This window comes from Ursus americanus, chromosome 4 (assembly GCF_024610735.1).
Source record: "Ursus americanus isolate L20-20 chromosome 4, mUrsAme1.1.p, whole genome shotgun sequence".
Taxonomy (NCBI): domain Eukaryota; kingdom Metazoa; phylum Chordata; class Mammalia; order Carnivora; family Ursidae; genus Ursus; species Ursus americanus.
This window is the reverse complement of record NC_142130.1, coordinates 87,382,270-87,402,221: the sequence shown is the minus strand read 5'-3', so window position 1 is coordinate 87,402,221 and position 19,952 is coordinate 87,382,270. Positions and strand designations below refer to the sequence as shown.

Sequence of the window (19,952 nt, the reverse complement as noted above, 5' to 3'; positions counted from 1 at the left end):
CTGTCAGGACAAATAAGGTGTTCTTCTGAGGAGAAAATTCCAGGTCTTGGTGTCTCATGGATACTCTCCTTATTATCATGAGTTATTTACATACTATGAACGCGTCAACAAATTCCACTCATTGAGTAATGGCTGCTGACATTTAAATGCTTTTCTAATAAAAAGAATTTGCGTGCTATTTGCACACCAGGGCAAATGTCATGGTTCTTTGGTCTTACTTGGCAGTCAGCCCGTTGGTAATTATCCATCAGAGTCCCTTCCCATTTCCACCCCCGTCTCTCTTGACCTGAACCAGCTCAGCCCTGTAAGTAAAATATGTCAGGACCCCGACCACCCACCAAGACACAACGAGGGAAGGCCCAACGCGGGCTCCCCTGCCTGAACCCCGGCTGCAGACGGTGTGCGCGCTGCCTCACCTCAGGCTCCTCTTGGCAAGTTATGTTTTATGTCTCCTTGATCTGTAAAATGGGAGTTGTTGTCAAGATGAGTGTTCCTAATGGTGTACCTTTATGTCATGGGAAATGATTCTTAGACATTAAGTTTTCTTTCCCCATACAGGAATGTTAGGGACGTTAAAAAATAGAGAGCAGCACAGAGAACCCCCATCCTCCACCTGCAGACACGGTCACCTCTGCCACGTTCTTGGTTTGTTTGGAGGCAGTCGAGTGGACCCCACACGTGAACCATATTCCCTCATGCATATTTCGGTGTGTACCTGTAAAACACAGAACCACATTACTATCCCCGTACCTGATACCGTTCATAACTCTTCATATCACTGAATGCCCAGTTTGGTCTCAGTTTTTCCCCACTGTCTCTGAAGTGTCTTTACACTTTGTTGTTCAATCAGGATCCAAACTAGGGCTATATATTGTGTTTGGTGGGTCTGTTTCTTAAATTCCTTCATGTTGTTGAGTTTTCTGTCCCCACCCCCCAACTTTTTTTTCATTCCATTTAATTATTGAAGAAGCTGATGGATATCTAGATCTTTTTTTTTTTTAATAAGTGTGTTTTAACGTTTTGGAGGAAATTATTAAAGTCTCATGAAGAGAGAGGATTATGGTTCTTTTTCGTCCAGCCAAAGAAAGCACTGTTTATATCACTTGCCAAAGAGCAGTTTTACCAAATATGTTTTGGTCTATTTTAGACCGTGTTTTGCAGAACAAGCCATAAAGCGTTCAGGATGCTTTCTTCCTAGGATAATAGCACTGTGAAGTCACAGGGTAGGAATGAGGAGTAGGCATGTGACCCTCTTGCCTTTGATGGAGCTTGCCAGAGGTGGAGGGTGGAGACCCAGGGACAGTGAGGGGCTGTCTGGCCAGGGGGGTGAGCAGGAGGTGTGGCCGTGGCTGCTTGGAGTGGGCGGGTGCTATGTCTTGGGGGTCTTGGTTTGTTCAGTGTCAGGAACCTGAAATTTGGGGTTGGCTGGGATATACGAGATGGATACCAGGAGGTGAGGACTGCATTCCATGTCTGTTCAAAACTTGTTGCTGGGGGGACCCTTGAGGGCATCTAGTCCCAACTGCTTGCTGTGTACAAGCAGGATGGAAAGATCTAGAATAGCACATAATTGGGACACACATTCCAGGACCCTGACTTCCAGTACTTAAGTGGACCAAAAAAAAAAACCCCAAAAACTTGTAGAGCCTTTCTAACTAGCTAGCAAAGCACGGAACCTAATTTAATCTTACCAGGCAAGTTTTGGCATCGTACCAGGCGTACGTAGATCAGGATAGCAAGTTAACTGTGCTTGAATTAGTTGACATGTTTCTTTCAGCAACGAGGCATCGAGATAGCTTGGGAGCAGTGGTTACTTTAAGCTTCCAGAGGACAGGGACAACATCTCAGTCATCTTTGCGTCCTCCCTGAGCCTGAGATTATGGCATCTTGAATATAATTGGTGTTTGAACAAGATTGAATTGGTGAGTTTTGAAGGCACTGAGACGTTGCTGGTACTCTGAGGAAATGCAGCTCATTTTCAAGACTTTAGTGACCATCGTACCCAAACTCAATCTTGTAAGAAGGTCTGCAGAGTAGTCAGTCCCCAGAAAGGGGAGGGTAGTTTTGAGCTCTTAGTGTACTTGGAGTAAACTAGCACTGGTCTGATAAGGTCTTGCTGAAATGCCGTGGGGCAGGGATGGAGGTGTAGACCCATGAATACAGTCAGTGTGCATTGGCTCCATCCAGATGTTGCAGAGTGTGGGTCAGATGGCCTTTCTCTTCTCCCTGAGAGACGTACACACAACAAAATCAGACAGAATTAATTAGAAACTCACATAGAGGCCTGAGTGGTTGCAAGTGTGGTCCTTACATCTTGAGAACAAGCGAAATGAAAATGCCTTGGAAGCTCTGAGAAGGAAGCACTTCTCTATAGTCAGACATAAAGTCGGGCGTGAAGCAGTATGTTTGTACAATTATTTTGTACTTTGTAATTCTAGTACATACTCACAGTTGTGTGACCTTGAATGAGTTTTTATTTTATTTTAAGATTTTATTTATTTATTTGACAGAGACAGAGATAGCCAGTGAGAGAGGGAACACAAGCAGGGGGAGGGGGAGAGGAAAAAGCAGGCTCCTAGCGGAGGAGCCTGATGTGGGGCTCGATCCCAGAACGCCGGGATCACGCCCTGAGCCGAAGGCAGACGCTTAACCGCTGTGCCACCCAGGCGCCCCTTGAATGAGTTTTTAAAACCCTCATTTCCTCATCCGTAAAATGTGTGTAGAAGGTATTTCCACCTAAAGGAGTAAATGAAGTCACAGATGTGCAGCCTTTGACTTGGTGTCTGATGTATAGTAAGTCCTCAGTAAATGACGTTCATCTCCTCACCACCAGCACCACCATGCTGCCAACTACTAAATGGAATGGAACTGTCTAGAAGGCAGACTTCTTAATCTTCTCCAGGCATCCAGGGCAATGATTCTCCGTGGTATTAACTGTGTTCTTGTCAGCAAATTGAGGGCTCTCTGGAATCACTGAAGTAGGGAAGAGAGTGCAGCTAAAGCAGTGGAGGGTCTCAGGGTCTGAGCTAGTGCTGGTACAACCGATGAACGGTGCCATGACCGGCCCCTGGGGTGTGAAATGGGTGAGGAGACATGGCGCGTCTTAAAATTCCTGGGAAGGAAAGTTGACTAGATGGCCCCTGCCACTTGCCCTGAAGTGTTGGCGACTGGTCATGGCTGGTGGGCCGTCTTTGAGGATGCCCACTGTCCCGGGTCACGGCTGTGTCCTGCGGGACCCTGCAGATGGCAGTCCCGGGAAGGCCACGCTGGGTTTGTAATATGACAGCATCTGGGCTTTGGTGTCTGGTGTGAATTTATAATACCCAATAAGACCCGGACATCACCTCATTGGTGTCAGCAAAAGTAGAACTGGTCTTTCCATTGGCTCTGGATTTTTAAAAAACGTATATGATTTCACTGACAAGTGAAGTAGATGGATCTAGACAGGCCGAGAATCTTCTGCTCTATACCGAAGTGGTTCATAAACCACAAATGGTTATGTATGCCAGTGGAAGGGGACACAAGTATACTTTACCCATACTTCTGTGTTTATTAAGCAGTGAGCCATTATGCTGTTGCTTTTAAGCATAGTGGATGAAAATTGGTATTTCAGATAGACATCTTGGTAATTTTTTTCTTTATTTTTGGCCTATTTCTTGACATTTGTCTTTTTTTTTTTTTTTAAAGAGAGGGAGAAGGGGTAGGGGCAGAGGGAGAGAAAGAGAATTTTAAGTAGGCTCCATGCCCAGTGCAGAGCCCGGTGCAGGGCTCCATCTCACAACCCTGAGATCATGACCTGAGCTGAAATCAAGAGTTAGACGCTTAACCGACTGAGCCACCCAGACTTCCATACTTTCGCTTTTAGAAACAGTTTAAAAGAGAAAGAAAAATAGAGCAGAAGACGGAGGGAAAAGAGCAAAGAAAAAAACCCTGTGTTCGCACAGAGAGATGAGTGCTGGTTTTAGATCCGGGCCTTCTGATGGCACAGGCGCTGAGGCCTCTGTGCCACTGGGATGGGAAGGGGTGCATGTACCTCCGAGTCCCTGCTTCTGGGGGTGGGGGCGGTGTATGGATATGCTTGTGACACATGGTCTCCTTCACCCCCCAGGGCGTGCACGACGTCCGGCTGGCCTACATTCAGTTTGCCCTTTCCTTTCTGATCGCCGGCGATGACAGCACGATAGTGCAAGTGCTGGAGTTAAAAGGTAGGTTTCCCCCCTTTGTCTCGTAGCAAAGCCTGATTACGATTGGTTTTGGAAAGTCTCCCGCAAAGCAGTTTTCCCAGGTTGGAAAAAGTCTGCAGCTTTTGCAGCCGCCTCGCACACTCAGATGAAGGATGCGTATGCGGCGAAGCTTCGGTCAGTGCAGTTCGGAGGTGGCTAGTCAGTGTGAGCAGAGATCTTCCTGCTCTGCTGTCTGGAATGCTGAGCAATGTCCTAACAGCACAGATGCAGACCTCGGAGACTCCCACAAACAAAGGAGGCTCTGTGGTTCCAGAGCCCACACAGATACGTAGCCCTGGCTACCTGGCTTTCTTTAGTAATTGGGTTTGAAAAACTAAAGCTTAATTCCTTCAATAGCTTTGCCACATGTTACCAGAATGTTACCAGTAGAGCTTCAAAGAATTCCAGCTGGACCGCCTTCTGGTGGCTGTCACCCTAGAGCCAGGCTTGGCATAGTTTAGTCTGTTAGGGCCACTTGCAGTTTATCAAGAGCTTCAGTAAGACAGAGAGTGGCAGCCCTAGACCACACTTAGCACATGGCATTCGTTCAGTACGATCCCCCGGACCCGAGCCCTGTCTGCAGGTGGGGAGCAGTTCCGTGGCCCTGCCGGAGCTCTGGGAGGTGTTGGAGGAACAGTGTGATGCCTGACGCCCAGTGTGGTCAGGCTGCAGCCCGTCCCTCACCTCCCCCAGTGTAGGAGACCTGAGTTCTCTCCAGATGACTGCCAGGGGCCATTTAAGAACAGGGTATGAGTGCTGGTCACCCTCGATGTCATCAGCCCTGATCCGTGCGGGGAGCCACATTGCACTGGGGAGGCAGCCCCGTGGAGGAGACACCTCCATTGCATGCCTTTCCCGCTTGTGGCTAGCTCCTGCCAGGGCTAGGCATTCTGCAGAATTCCCCTGGGTCATCTCTGCCGTCTGGCCTTTATTAAAGGACAGTGATTTGAGGTTATTCGTGTACACTGCTAACGGGGCAGGGCCGAGCTTCAGTTCGTGTTTTGGCAAGCACTTCGGCCATGTGCATCAGGACTTTAAAAAGGTTTGACCGGCCATTTCATGTCTAGTTGTTTTCCTAAGGGAGGAATTAAGGAGGTGAGTAGAGGTTTTCTTAGGGGCTCTTTTTTCATGTTAGCTAAAAATTGGACTCCTAACTGTCCACCAAGAAGGGGTTGATTGTGCAAACTGAGGACTAATGCTAAGATGGAATGCAGCTATTAAAAATGGTGTAGAAATATGCTTCCTGACATCAGCCCTTAAACAGTATGTGATTGGGCATAAATCCCATTTTACTGAAAAGATAAATGTGTAACAGAATATGGATCTATCAGAAGGTTAACAGTTAACTAGTAGCCCAGATGTTGACAGTGTTAACCTCTGGGTAGTGGAGTGATGGTTCCATTCAGATTTCGTTCTTTTGGTTTGTCTGGTATTTTCCAATTTTTCTTTTTTTGAGAGTGAATTTGCTTTTTTAGAAAGTCAGTGTGCCCACTGAGCACCAGTAGAGCCAGTGAAATTATAATCTCTTTGATGTTTCTGCCCAGTATCACCAGTATGTTAGTATGTGGCATCAAGCTGTGGTGGCTAATTCCTTGGGGATCCAAAAAATATGAAAAGAAAGCAAACAGGTCATCCCAAATTCTGCCACCAGTCAATAAAATGATGACCATGATTTAAAATATAACTGAGCAAGTCTAAGCAAAAAGAGACATTTAGCCAAATTGTGTTCATACCATACATTCGAACGGTTGATATAGAATTAATTTTAAGTTAATGTGAGAAAAGGAAAGTAAAACAACAAAACTGAACTTTTTTAATGGTTTTGTCATTATTCTACCTTTAGATATTGATTTCCTATGTCATGAAGTGGTTATTCCTACTGTGACCTTATGTAATTGAGAAAAGACAGAACCTTAAAAAAAGGGGGGGGGGAATGGCTTTTGTGCTGTACCACTTTAAGAAGTAATGTTCTCACATCCATTCTCATGTTCAAAATATTTTTGAGTTTAATGCTTTGAACCTCTTCCTTTCAGAATTTATTCCTTGCATTTTTAGCTCAGGCATAAAGGAAGACAGGATTTCTACCATCAATATTTTGTTATCCACACTGAAAACAAAGGTAAGTGTTTTGACTCAGTATTCCTGTCACCTGTCTTCTCCAGTGTTTGACAGGACCCTAGAGCTGTAACGGCTAACGGCATATGGGTTGTTACACCGGTGGAATGGAAAACTGCTTTTTTTTTTTTTAATAATCAATTTTTTTTTATTATATTATGTTAGTCTCTGGTTTTTGATGTAAAGTTCAATGATTGATTAGTTGCGTATGACACCCAGTGCATCATGCAATACATGCCCTCCTTACTACCCATCACCAGCCTATCCCAGTCCCCTACCCCCTCCCCTCTGAAGCCCTCAGTTTGTTTCTCAGAGCCCATAGTCTCTCATGCTTCATTCCCCTTTCTGATTGCCCCCTCTTTCTTTATCCCTTTCTCCTCCTACCGATCTTCCTAGTTCTTATGTTCCATAGATGAGAGAAACCATATGATAATTGTCTTTCTCTGCTTGACTTATTTCACTTAGCATTATCTCCTCCAGTGCCGTCCATGTTGCAGCAAATGTTGAGAAATCGTTCTTTTTGATAGCTGAGTAATATTCCATGGTATATATGGACCACATCTTCTTAATCCAGTCATCTGTTGAAGGGCATCTCGGCTCCTTCCACGATTTAGCTATTGTGGACATTGCTGCTATGAACATTGGGGTGCATATGGCCCTTCTCTTTACGTCTGTATCTTTGGGGTAAACACCCAGTAGTACAATGGCTGGATCATAGGGTAGCTCAATTTTTAACTTTTTAAGGGACCTCCACACTGTTTTCCAGAGTGGCTGTACCAACTTGCATTCCCACCAACAATGTAGGAGGGATCCCCTTTCTCCACATCCTCTCCAACAGTTGTTGGAAAACTGCTTCTTAAGACTGCCGTATCATCATACCAGGAGAAAAGCTGCTGCCCACTATTTCATGGGAAGCCATTGGATTAATTGTGAGCTGTAAATTACAGCTCTTCTTCATTTACATACCTAGCAAAATGTTATTTTGAATTATCTTGCATATTCTGCCTTTTACAAGCATCTTGTAGAAATTTTAAAACTGACTGAATCGCTGTCTTCAATACAGAAGCAACTTAAATGATCAGTTAGAAAAACTCTGTGACTCTCCCAACAGAAAAAGTTGTGAAAACCATGAACTGGCAGTCCACATAAAAATAGCTGATCAGCATAGTATATTTAAAACTGTGGTTCTCAGCTGGGAGTGATTTTGTGCCCCCCACTGTGGGACATTTGGAAGTGTCTGGAAACAGTTTTGGTTGTCATAGCTGCAGAAGTATAGCTGGCATCTAGTGGGTAATGCTGCTCAGAATCCTGCAATGCGCAGGACAGTCTGCTGCAACAGTTATTTGGGCCAAAATACCAGTAGTGTTGAGGTTGAGAAACCCTGATTTAAAGTAACACGAGTCGTGAGTTACAGGTTTTTTTCACCTATCAAATTGGCATTGACCTTTTAAAACAGTGATATTCAGTGCTGGCAAAGATGCTTTGAATCAGGTACTTTTCTGGACGACGTGTTAGAGCAGGCTTGGCAGTATGTGTCAGAGGTCTTAAAAATGTTCCTAGCCTTGGGGGTGGGGGGGGTTCCCAGGGAAGCACCCAGGAAGCAAATTTGAAACACATAGACCTGGGCCACATCCCCAGAGGTTCTGGGAGTGGGTCTGGGGGGAGCTGAGAACTGGTGCCCCATTTCCAGGCCTGTGATCAGGGATGCAGGGAAGACTGTACAAAGATGTTGTCAGCCAGAGTAGAAACGGCCTAATTGCATATACCCCGGGAATGGTGATGCAAATTATGGTCACTCACAGGCTAGAGTGATAGCCCTCCAAATGAGGTTCTAAAGGAGTTTTTAATAATGTGGGAAAAGCTCATGTTATATAAGTAAAAGTGGGCGGAGAACTAGAAGTATAATCACAGAGACGAAAAACCCAAACGGTACGCACACAGCCGTGTTGCGGGGCGGAGGGCTGAAAGGAAACGAACCGCGATGCTGTGCGTATCCTAGGATAGTTCGAAGACTGTTGAATTTTTTTTTCTCTTTTATGTTTTTTCTTTTTTTAGTTACACATTTTGCCATAGCCCTACGTGATTTTTGTAATGATAAGAAACACTTTTAAAAATCAAATTCCTTGGGGCGCCTGGGTGGTGCAGTCGTTAAGCATCTGCCTTTGGCTCAGGGCGTGATCCCGGCATTATGGGATCGAGCCCCACGTCAGGCTTCTCCGCTAGGAGCCTGCTTCTTCCTCTCCCACTCCCCCTGCTTGTGTTCCCTCTCTCGCTGGCTGTCTCTGTCAATAAATAAATAAAATCTTTAAAAAAAAAAAAATCGAATTCTTTGAAATTCATTTGTTTTATTGTTTTCAGGTAGTTCACAATAAAAATATCACCAAAACCCAGAAGGTGCGTTTCTTTACCGGGCAGTTACTGAACCACATAGCAGCTCTCTACAGCTGGAATGGGATTGTTGATGTGAGCCTGGAAAATGTCAAGGTACAGTCCTGTTGGGTTTGAGTTGACCTCACCATTAGCGTGTGGTCCTCACAGCTGGAAGCTGAGGAATCCACCTGCCTAAAAAAAAAAAAAAAGTCCCCCCATTTGATCTGTTTCTCTTGGCTTGTGGTTCTATTAATTCCCTGCTTAGATGAAATATGATCTTTCAAATTTTATTTTTTTAGAAGATTTTTTCCCTAATCTCTGAGGTATTATGATATTAGACTTTTTTTCCCTTGAAGAGAAAACTCTTACTTCCTTTAGCTGAGTGACATGCTGGACTTACTCCCTGCGGGGCTTGCCCAGTAAATGTACGGTGTTGATCTAGGCTCTCTTCCTTCTCTCATTGACCTCCTTTTTTCCTTCTTTTCTGTTCTCTCCATACCAGCTTTTGGAATTTCAAGGCCTGTTGGTTTCACTTCAGGATCCTGAGTGTCTAGGAAAACCCCAATTTCCTCACCTCCTGACATGTGTAATTTATTTTGTAATAGTTATTCAAGTGTTGAATTAGACCAGTTGCTCTCGAGTTGACCCAAGGCCAGTGTACCTTTTAATCCTCCTCATTTCGATTTTCCTCAGGGTGTTTCTGAACATGGACTTGGCCAGAGAAGTGAAGGCTCAAACTTCCTGTGAACTTTATAGTAATTTACCTCTCAACAGCCCTGTGTTTTACCTTCTTTTATCTCTGTGAGCCTATGCCCTCTTGTTTTGAACATGCTTTGTATGCTCTTATTACCAGGAAGCCTCGGAGGCTTAATAAAAACACTCCCAAATGTGGAATTTTATTCAAAAGAGCAAGAGAAATTAAGTCATTCTTAAGCTTGTATAAAAATACAGGTTTAAACTTGCCCCCTCTTAAGAGTATTTTTTAATCTTTTTTTCTTTTTTTATGGTTCAAAGGTCAACTGTATTTATTTCTTATTCAGTCACAGCATCACAGTGCAAAAGCAAAGAGAAGCTTAAAAGAGAAGCTTAAAGGTTTTGTAACTGAAGTACATGCTGGAAAGGGAGACTCTTCAATAATGGGGGTGCTGATACTGGCCTCTCTGCACTCACTCACTCATCGGGGACCTCGGCTGTGCTGTCCACAGTTTGCTCTTACGTGCAGTGGGGGCAGTCATTGCTGTCCTGCCAGGCGCATGAGGCAGCCGTAAAGGTGGAATGAGAACCTTCATTGCCAAGTGCTTGGAACCGATAAGAAATGACATAAAATGGCCAGTTAGCTCTAGTTTCTTATTCCAGCAACTCCCTGTTTGTTCAACTTTAAAGAGAAATATTTTCTTTTTTAATTCAGTTTATTTAAACTAAGACAAAAACAGTTCATTCATTTCTCTCACCACCATCCCCAACGCCCACCTCTGGCAACCACCAATCCGTTCTCTGTATCTATGACCTTGTTTGTTTTTTTCTTTATTATTTATGTAATTTATTACTTCTTTTTAAAGTCCATGTATGAGAGTATTTTTTTTATCTTGATTGGTGTTTGTGTTCTTTGTTTTTTTGAATGATACCAAGTGTTTAAATGTTTTCTAAGTCGTCATTGGGTGTGCGGTATTGTCCAGTTTTTACTCTGCAGTTGTTACTGAGGCTTATGAACTTGAGATTTTCACTGAATTTTAAAAAACCCTCATAGGCTTCTGCTGAGGATGCGGGGAAGACCATGGTGAGGGAGCTTGTTCACGCCTTCCTGATGGATCTGTGCTGTTCGCTCAAGCATGGGATTAATTTCTATGACGCGTCTCTCGGCACCATGGGCAGGTAAGGCAAGCACCGCTGTGAACCCCGCGCGCGTGTTCCTCAGCAGTCGTCACGTACGTACGTGGCTTCCCGGGGAGATCTGTGGAGTAGTGGAATTGTGGTGGCTTACAGCTAGGACTTTAGATGTTACCTAACTCATCTTAGGGGTGAACGTTTGGAGACCCAGAGAGCGGCTGCTCATGACGTGCCCTTGGAGCAGAGGGCTCAGGGTAGCTGTTGACTTAGACACCCAGTAGGAGGTGGCTCACCCAGCGCGGTGCTGCGGCTTCCACGCGAGGCTGTGACTCTCGGCGGGGTCTGAGGGCAAGTCTTACGTCCACTTTCCCTGAGGTGGGAGCTAGTGTTATCCCATTTTAGCAGATGAGGGCAGTGGGCACAGGGAGGTCGGGTCACTCAGCCTGTGAGTGGCAGAGTTCAGATTTAAACCCAGGGAATCTGGTTCCGAGCCCACCCTCATAACAGTGAAATAGTGCTTCCTCTCCTCAAAAACAGCTGCTAATGAGCTTGTTTTTCTCAGTTTGGTTTTTTACATTTTGTTTCATGTTGCAGGATTATGGTGACATTTCATCAGTGAGGAAACGAAGTCCGCAGCTGATGGTTTAGATTGTGTTCTTTTAGACTTTCTCTTTTGGTCTAACTGTAGTACCTAGCCATGTTAGTAGTTTCTAATGACCAAAATAGCCCACCGTTGGGTTTATCAGCCTGCATTTTTTCCCATTGACAGTAAAAATATTAGGTATGTTTTCTGGTCATTGTGAATAGCCTTATTTTTTTTTTAAACCTTTGTAGCATTTTATTATTAAGATATAGATGGTTTGATTCAGTTTTACCCAGGAAGGAAATGACTGATTCCTTCAGAGTAGGGTGATACGGTGGAAATTTTTCTCTCTCCTTGTGACTTGTTTTGATTCTGAGGTTATTATGAATTAACTTGCCACATCGTTTTTTTCTTTTAACCTTGTTTCATGATAGTGTAGCTTTTCTCTCATCAGCAAAAATCAGCTCACTTGCCCGCTAAAAGGTAACAGCAGACTTTTATAGTCTAATATAATATAACACCATGCCTAACACACATTTGTTTTTCCTCTTAAGTAAGACCCATAAAATAGATGATCGTTTGTTGAGCATATTTGAATCAACTTGTGGGTGTAGGTCTGTTCAAATAAGCTGTGGTTTACGTCAGTTTTTTGAAGCCAGGGGCAAGAGCAAATGTTTGTACTTAGGGGAGAGGAAGGCAATTTTTTTGTGGGGACGTGGATGGAAAGCTTTGAGAAAATTGAAATGTGTGGTCCCCCAGTAGTTGTAAGGCTCACACCCTGAGTCCATTTAAGGCTCCCTGCACATGTCACCACATCCAAGAGGCCCACCCTGGCAGCCCTTTTCTGAAATAGCTCTTTCACTGTCACTGTCATTTTGCCCGGCTCTGCTTTTGACTGTGACTTAATGCTACGTTGCACATTTATTTACTCGCTTCTTCATCACCTGATAGATGAGACTTAATGAGAACAGAGGCTGGTCTGTTTGGGATCCCCAGTGTCTAGGACAGTGCCTGGCACGTAGCGGGTGTTTGAAAGCGCAGCATTATAGTGTAGGCGGGGCTTGGTAAACGTCTTCTCTGAGGGAGAGGTAGTAAGTATTTCAGGCTTGGTGTGTCATACAGTCTGTATTGTGACCACTCAACTGTGCCATCGTAGTACCAGCGCCGCCCTGGACATAAACAAATGGGTATAACTGTGTTCCAATGAAGCTTTATTTATACAGACAGGTGGTGGGCCATCGTTTGCCAACCCCTGGTGTGGAGGTTAAGAGAACAGATTCTGGAGTCAGCTCTGAGACCTTGACAAGTACTACTTCTCTCTGCCTCTGTTGCCTCATCTGTAAAATGGAAACAAAATTGGTGTCCCCCTCAGAGGGAGGTAGAGTGTGGTAACTGGCTAGAGCAGTGGCTGGCACACGTTGCACGCTGCGTAGATAGAAATGTTCATTGTATTGCATTGTTGACTGAAATAACGTGGATGTGTGTAGTAGCCGTAGTGCGCTTTGTAGGTTTAGCATTGTGTCCGTCTGACAGCACAAACTGTTTTGCTCATGAAATTTTCATGTAAATAATTTTAAGTTTTTGGTTTTTTTTTTTTTAAGATTTTATTTATTTGAGATTGAGAGGAAGAGAGCGCGTGCGAGCATAAGCAGGGGGAGGGGGAGGGGCAGAGGGAGAAGCAGGCTCCCTGCTGAGCAGGGCTCGATCCCCGGACCCTATGATCATGACCTGAGCCAAAGGCAGACACTTAACCAATTGAGCCACCCGGGTGCTCCAAGAATTTTAAGCTTTTTAAAGGATAGGTTTCTGATCAAAATTATACTCGGATTCAATTTTTGAAAATCTTTTTATTATATGTAAAGCTGCATATTGCCTCTTAGTTTTAGTTGTTAAGGGGGTACAGAACAGTGAGGATCCTAGAAGCTGTCGGTGTGGCATGCTCATGGTAAGTTCTCAGATTTTGTGGATTTTGTGACCTCCCAGGTAGAGGCAGATACAAAAAGTCATCCTTCCGTAGAAGGATCTGGGGGTAAGCACAGAGTTCTATGGGTTTGCCGGTCTAGATCCTGGGCTAGTTGCTTCCTTTCTGCAAGTTTTAATGTCCACAGGTTTTCCTGATTCTTCTTTTTATGATTTCATACTTTTGAAAACTGCCTACTCTGGGACAAGTTTTTAATATTTTCATACAGATTTCCCCCCTATATTAGCTTCTTGCAGCTGCTAAGTGAAGGCACAGGAATTTGAAGTAAGTTAGCAACAGAGGAGGCAGAAAACCTATGGAAAGACTGTGCCATTTTGTCAAGTTTTAGGAATCATTTTGTGGCACCGTGGACTGTGGGGCAGTTCATGAGCACTTCACGTAAAAAAATCTTTTCAAAAGAAAAATGCATCCTCTGTATTTTTTCTACTTAATGCTCACATAAATATTTATTTACATACGTGCCTTTTCATGTGCCATTGGAGGGAAGAGGTCAGTAGAATCTCACGGGGAAAGTCTGGAGTGGATTCCACCCTGCGGTTTTGGTCCTTTCTTGACACTGGCCTTGACTCCTGGGCAGACTGGTAGGAGACGGGGGGTTTCTTCCTCCTCCTAGGAGTCAAATGGAACTCAAGGGAGGGAAGGAGAGATGGAGAACAGGACAAAGTGGAGACTTTTTCAGCCACTCAGGAACAGAGGAGTGAAATTCAAGCTCTTTGTTGGAGAGCGAGAGCCCCACAGGCCATGAAAACACCCCATCTTGTGTCACAAGGGAGAGTCACAGGTGCAATTTGCCAGTCACTTGTGTTACCCCTGTGTTTTCTGAGGGCGATTTCGAGGAGCTGCATTATTACCCCGAGCTCTCAGCGTGTTGTGAAAATTCCCTGCAGACCCTTCTCTGCTCTCTTCCTCTGACAGAGGCGGGAACCTGACCCTCCTGCACTTCCTGTTGGGTTTGAAGACCGCCGCAGACGACGAGCTGGTGGCGGAGCTGGTGGTGAGCATCCTCAAAGTGTGCCCGGACTTACTGAACAAATACTTCAAGGAGGCCACGTTTTCCTTTCTCCCAAGAGTGAAGTCCACTTGGTCAAATAACATAAAACTACTGAACAAGGTAACACCTGGGCTCTTCTGGAGGGTGTCAGGTGGTGGGCGGAGAGTTGGGAGCTGAGGGGATGAAGGCCAGGGAGACAGAGAGTGACGTCCCCGTGAACTTCAGGATGGAGAGCTCCTTCAGCCATTCTTCAGGGGGTGCTTTAGAGTGTGTCAGCTTGGTGTCCTGGTCCTCTGAGGACATTCTGCTTTTCACCAAGCTGAATTTGGAGGTGGATGCCTTTTGAATCTGTTAAGCTGAATTCATCTCCTTCATCCAGATTTTGCTTAGAGTGAGATCTTAATGAATTTAAGCACAGTTAGGCTGGAATTAGTGAAATGTCTGAAATGTAGAATAGTTTCTAAAGACTATTTTAAGTACTTAGAACAACATGAAATAAGCTATGAAACAATGGTTTATTTGTCTAAGTGGCTGTGTATTAATATCTTTTTTTTTTTTTTTTAAGATTTATTTATTTGAGAGAGAGAGAGGGAGTATGTGTGAGCAGGGGGACGGGCAGAGGGAGAGAAAAATCTCAAGCCAACTCCTTGCTAAACGAGGAGCCCAGTACAGGGATCGATCCCACAACCAGAGATCATGACCAGAAAACCAAGAGTTGGCCACTTAACCGACTGTGTTGCCCGGGCTCCCCGGTTAATGTCCTTGTAGTCACAAACATCAGCCTCCCTGCACACAGTGGGAGTACCCACTGTACGTTCTTTGGCAGTACTGCCTGGCTCGGTTAGGCTCTGATTTGTGGCCTGCTGAATGGTGAAACATCTAGGATTACTGTCTTGTGCCCCGACCTGGGCATGGGGTCATCTGTAAAACAAGGATTTTTTTCAAGTACTCTCCTTTTCCTCGGTGTGTGTGTGTATACAGTCCCCACGTGTCTCTTGGGACGAGAAGGAGGCATTTTGCCCCTCCTCTGGGGGAAGGTAGCCCTGTGGCCAGCACCCCTTTGGGGAGGTGCTCTGGTGCTGCTCTCCCCAGGAAAGGGCAGGGGACAAGTGCATGGCCTTTGCGGGCCTGGGTGCGAGTCCTTGCTTCACTGCTTTCTAGCTGTGTGCCCCTGGGGAAATTACTTAACCTTATTGAGGTCTGATTTTGTCATCTATGAAGGTTTTTTATTTTAATGTAAAATATCCCTACCCCAAAGGGTTGTCACGAAGTATTAAAAAGATGACATAATTTGTCAGGTGCCGGTCAAGTGCAGTAATGGGTGAGTAATGCGATTGTTGGTTCCAGCAGTGACTTATTTGCCATCAGAGGTTTTAAGGGGCTCCCCAGGCTGCTGGCTGGGCTCTGCTTTGAAGGTCACTGCCCTGGTAACAAACAGTCTCGTGACCTGACTTTTCTCTAACGAGTAGATTTAGGGGTTAATCTTCCGGACCCTGTTCCTTGGCAGGCCTTGGACCTTTATCACTATAATTGTGTCATTGGAACAGCTTCACTGTGGGGTGCCTACAGTTAGCCTCACGTTTGAAATGTAACCTGCACCAGCTTATTCTCTTTTCTCTTTTTCATAGATCTATGAGGCCCAGCCGGACATTTCCCGGGCTTTTCAGACCAGAGAGTTCATCCCCTTGCCTCGGCTCCTGGCAATGGTGATGGTGACCACCGTGCCCCTGGTGTGCAATAAGATCATGTTCACCCAGGCATTAAATGTAAGTGGTTGCCTTTCTTCTTCTAGAACTTTCTCCCTTTCACCGCATCGGCCTTTCTGGGGATCGTTCTGAGAATGCCAGCCTGGATTTATTGGATAGTGTGTTGTCAGTGAGCCTCAGGCTTTCCGCGTCCACTTACCTGGGCAAGGGACCCTGGAGCCCAAGGAACATTCCTGCCAGGGGATATGGCTACTGCTTTAACTGCTCCAGCACAGAGCCAGGACCACAGCCCCCCACATGGCTTTCTGCATCTGCCTGAGGGTGGGAGCCTGTTGGACTCAGACGCAGGGCAGTGTGTTCAGCTGCAGCCCAGTGTCATGTATAAAAGTATCAGTTGAGGATTTGCAGATAGGGGTGGGACTGAAATTTGCCCGGCAGATCCCGTCTTTTGTGGTGTAAGTGAATAGTGTTAAAATTTCTGGGGAATGTTTATTTTGAGGATCAGCTATTTCAGGCCTTTTGAGAGAGGACCTGTTCATGGAAGAAATTGGCATGTTCACGGAAAAATTAAATTTCATATCATTATATGTTGTAAAGGTCCCCAAGTCCCTGCAGAAGCCACGTTCTGAGGGATGAGTGCATTAGTACAGCTCTGGGGCCTTAAGTGAATGGCTGTGAGCTGTTGGCACACATGGATCTTTGGGTCTGCTAGTTCCTCCTGTTCCCGGGTTGCCTCAAGACTTAGCTGGGGGAGGCCGGGTGTCTGTGGGGCAGGAGGGGTGTCTACCCTTCAGGAAGGCTGTGTTGCCGTGTGGATGCAGCAGGACCGGGGTCTGCTGTGGCGGGTCACATGGGCGCAAGGTGGCCCCAGTGATGATGGGCAGTTGGTGCAGCGCGGCAAGGACTCCCTAGGTTGTGCAGTGGGGTTCAGCATTTCTTTTTTTTTTTTTTTTTTAAAGATTTTATTTATTTATGTGACAGAGAGACAGCCAGCGAGAGAGGGAACACAGCAGGGGAGTGGGAGAGGAAGAAGCAGGCTCCCAGTGGAGGAGCCGGATGTGGGACTCGATTCCGGAACCCCGGGATCACGCCCTGAGCTGAAGGCAGACGCTTAACGACTGCGCTACCCAGGCGCCCCGGGTTCAGCATTTCTAATGCCTGTCCAGGGTTTGTGCTGAGAGTGGACAGTGAGCGAGGAACAGGGAGGAGGCCAGTGTGGGGCCTGGCAGAAGGGCCTTTTGTTCTGGTTGCCGAATCATAATAACCAAAATTAGGACCCAGCTCACTTGCCCCTCAGTTTGGTGGGAGACACAAACTGTTTAATCTTGAGGGGCTGTTAAGGAAACAGAACTGAAAGGCGGGTGTCGGATGAGGCCCCTTTCTGGGTGGGAGACCACGTCGCCGGTGGCTGTGTCCCTGTCCGCTGGGAGTGGCTCCGGCAGGCCATCTGAGATGGAAGGCTCGCTACCCGCTCTCACACTGTCGTTTCAGGACCACGGGTGGTGCCCCTAGATGGGGTGGCTGCTGGGTGAGGAGAGGATGTCCTTTCTGTCCTGTACTGCCATCGTGTGCAGGTGCAGGGCTTTGCCTTGGCCTCAGTGGGCCCTTCCTGACTGGGACAGTGAGGCAGCGACTTGGGCGTGATGACTGTGGACTCTGTGTTTTATGTTTTTCTTGTCTTTACGTTACTATCGGAAAGTTTTTAATAGCCTAATTTCTGATTTCAGAATCACAAAGAAAAGAGCTTATTTTAGAAACTGGAAATAAAGTGTTGGGAGGCAGTGTGTGCCCACGAACCCTTGTTTGGGCCCTGCCTTTGATGCGGTTATGGGGAGGGAGTCGTTGCTGGCCTGGAGCATTTCATATCATGCTACTTTTGCGGCCAGCGTACGTGTGCAATGAACCCCCAGCTGATTAGAATGCGGGCAGAATGGGGTGTCGCACTTGTGTCTGCCTGCCTGTCAGTCCTCTGTGGCCCAGCTGGTGCATCCCAGCTGGGGCTGCACCTGGGGTGTGCCTCGGCCTGCCAGACTTGGTCAGGGCCAGCCGGACACCGGGTCTCCCAAGAGGTACCCGGGTTTTGGTAATAGCTCAGGTTCTTGAATTTCATTTCATCTCTATAGCGAGTGAGGATTTGGAATAGTCTCCTGGCTGTCGTTCTGGTCCAAGTGAAAAGGCTGGTTGTTGGAGGCCTGTGTTGGGGGCTGCACGCTTCCCAAGCCTGGAGGTGGTTTTTCATACTCAGGACGTGGTGCCTTTCTTGTCACCGGGGCACCCAGCATTCAGCACTTTTCCAGGGGCTGGTGGGCTTGTGGTGAGATCGTACCTGTTCCTGATGCAGGTAGTCCACGTGAGCTCAGTGCCTGTCAGAAAAGACTTACCAAACACAGACAGTGAAACAGAATTAAACATAACTATCAGATTTTTCTTTCAGCTGCCATCTCAGTCACTGCTGAGGTCAGATCCGCAGGCAGTCAACAGGGCGGGTCCCCAGGCTGCTGCTTCTCGCAGGGTCGAGGCTCCCCGGCTCGTGCGGCCCTCCCTGCCAGCAACCTCAGGAGGAGTAAGAGCCAGCCAGACGCAGGGCTTGGGAGGTCTGTGTCCACCAGTGCAGCCTCCAGATGTGTGGATTTACCTCTTTTTCTTCCCAGTTGGACAGCAAGTCGGTGAAACACACAGCTTTATCCCTTATTTCCGTCATTTTGAAAAGAGCGTTGAAAACTGTTGACCACTGCCTAAATAAAGAGACGTGGCAGGGATCAGGCGTGTACTCGGCCGCGGTGATGGAAGACTTCGTGCGGCTCTTCAGAGAAGCTCTGAGCAAGGTAGGTACGGCAGCAGCTGTGGCCATTCCGAACGAGGTTCTGGAGCCTTCCTTATGGCTGTCACAGGCGAGCACAGCAGGGGAAGAGGCCGTCCCAGGAGCACAGAGGCCAGGTGTGAAACGAAGTGCAATGGAAGGGTTCGGGTGCTCCTGGGACCTCCAGCCTCCCCAGGAGCTGCTGGTGGTTCCCTCCCCAGCCATTGCACATACTGGATTATGGCCAGCATGAGGGGGTGGCTGGGGAGGCCCCTCCCACGCCCTCCTCTCCCGGGGCCTGTTCTGGTAAGTAAGGAAGGGCAGTCGTCATCTGCAGATGGGACGCCTGCCCCAAAGGAGCCAAGGTCACGCTGGTGAGGCCCCCGGCCCGTCAGAGGACAGGTTTCTTTTTTCCTAGTGTCTTGCTCAGGTGAATGAGTCTTCGGGGGTTTTGTTGTAATGGTGGGTGCTTGTGTTTTCACCACGTCCTTGCTGTACGTCGTGGGAATCAGCACAGAGAGAACTCATGGAGCGTGTGGGCCTGTGTTCCTCCCCGCATCCCGTCTTTTACACACTCACACACACCCCCACTCGAATCCTCCCTTTGGTTTTGCTTCTCTGTAGTAGGTTCATTTCATTTGTTTCCCTCCCTTGTTTAATGTGCGTGGTTTTGTGTTTATTTGTTTTCCCTTTTAGATTTTACCAGACCTCAACACCATCGTGTGGGTCTGGCAGTCCCTAAGAAAGCAGGACACGAAACAGGATGACGAGAAAGGAAAGAAGAGGGACAACCGGACTCCGGCCGCCTGCGGGGCTCCTGAGTGTGGTGAGTGTTGTGCGGGGCTCTGCTGCGTGCAGACAGAGGTGGTGTGGGCACCTGGGGACACCTCCTACCTACAGGGGCTTTCAGGGGATCTATTGGAAATGCGCCCAAGCTTTATGCAAGCACCAGGTCTCTCTAAAGACTTGAACGAAGGGTGTTGTGCTCTGGCCTTTCCATGTTGGGGGGCTGGGGGCTCTCCTTTGCTATGCAGGTAGAGGTGGGCTACACAGTGCCCCCAGTGATGAGACACATTGACTCAGACCTTGTTATTGGCCTGCCAGGCAGTGGGCCTTGCATCTTCTGTCTCTGTGCTATTTAATCCTTGCGGTGGTCCTGTGGTGGCCCTGCGAGGGTAGGCATTGTTCAGATGAGGGCGCTCAAGCACAGAGAGAGCAGCTGTAGCCTGTCCCGGGTCACGGCACCGAAATGAGGATTTATACATAGTCTGTTTGGACGGTCTTGACCACATTGACTTCGTAGGGATCCGTCTGCAGCCTCTGCGTTCAGCGTGGAGTTCACTGCAGTGGGTCACG

At 46.9% G+C, this 19,952-nt stretch overlaps 1 protein-coding gene across 1 annotated transcript in view; it reads left to right on the top strand.

Annotated features, from left to right (window-relative positions):
- URB1 (URB1 ribosome biogenesis factor) overlaps window positions 1–19,952 on the top strand; it is a 67,173-nt gene that overhangs the window by 5,898 nt on the left and 41,323 nt on the right. The window contains exons 5-12 of the mRNA XM_045785512.2: window positions 4,109–4,205; window positions 6,257–6,342; window positions 8,697–8,822; window positions 10,456–10,580; window positions 14,015–14,210; window positions 15,719–15,856; window positions 18,448–18,621; window positions 19,293–19,422. Coding sequence (XP_045641468.2) covers window positions 4,109–4,205; window positions 6,257–6,342; window positions 8,697–8,822; window positions 10,456–10,580; window positions 14,015–14,210; window positions 15,719–15,856; window positions 18,448–18,621; window positions 19,293–19,422 — 1,072 coding nt within the window. The remainder of the gene's footprint in view (window positions 1–4,108; window positions 4,206–6,256; window positions 6,343–8,696; window positions 8,823–10,455; window positions 10,581–14,014; window positions 14,211–15,718; window positions 15,857–18,447; window positions 18,622–19,292; window positions 19,423–19,952) is intronic.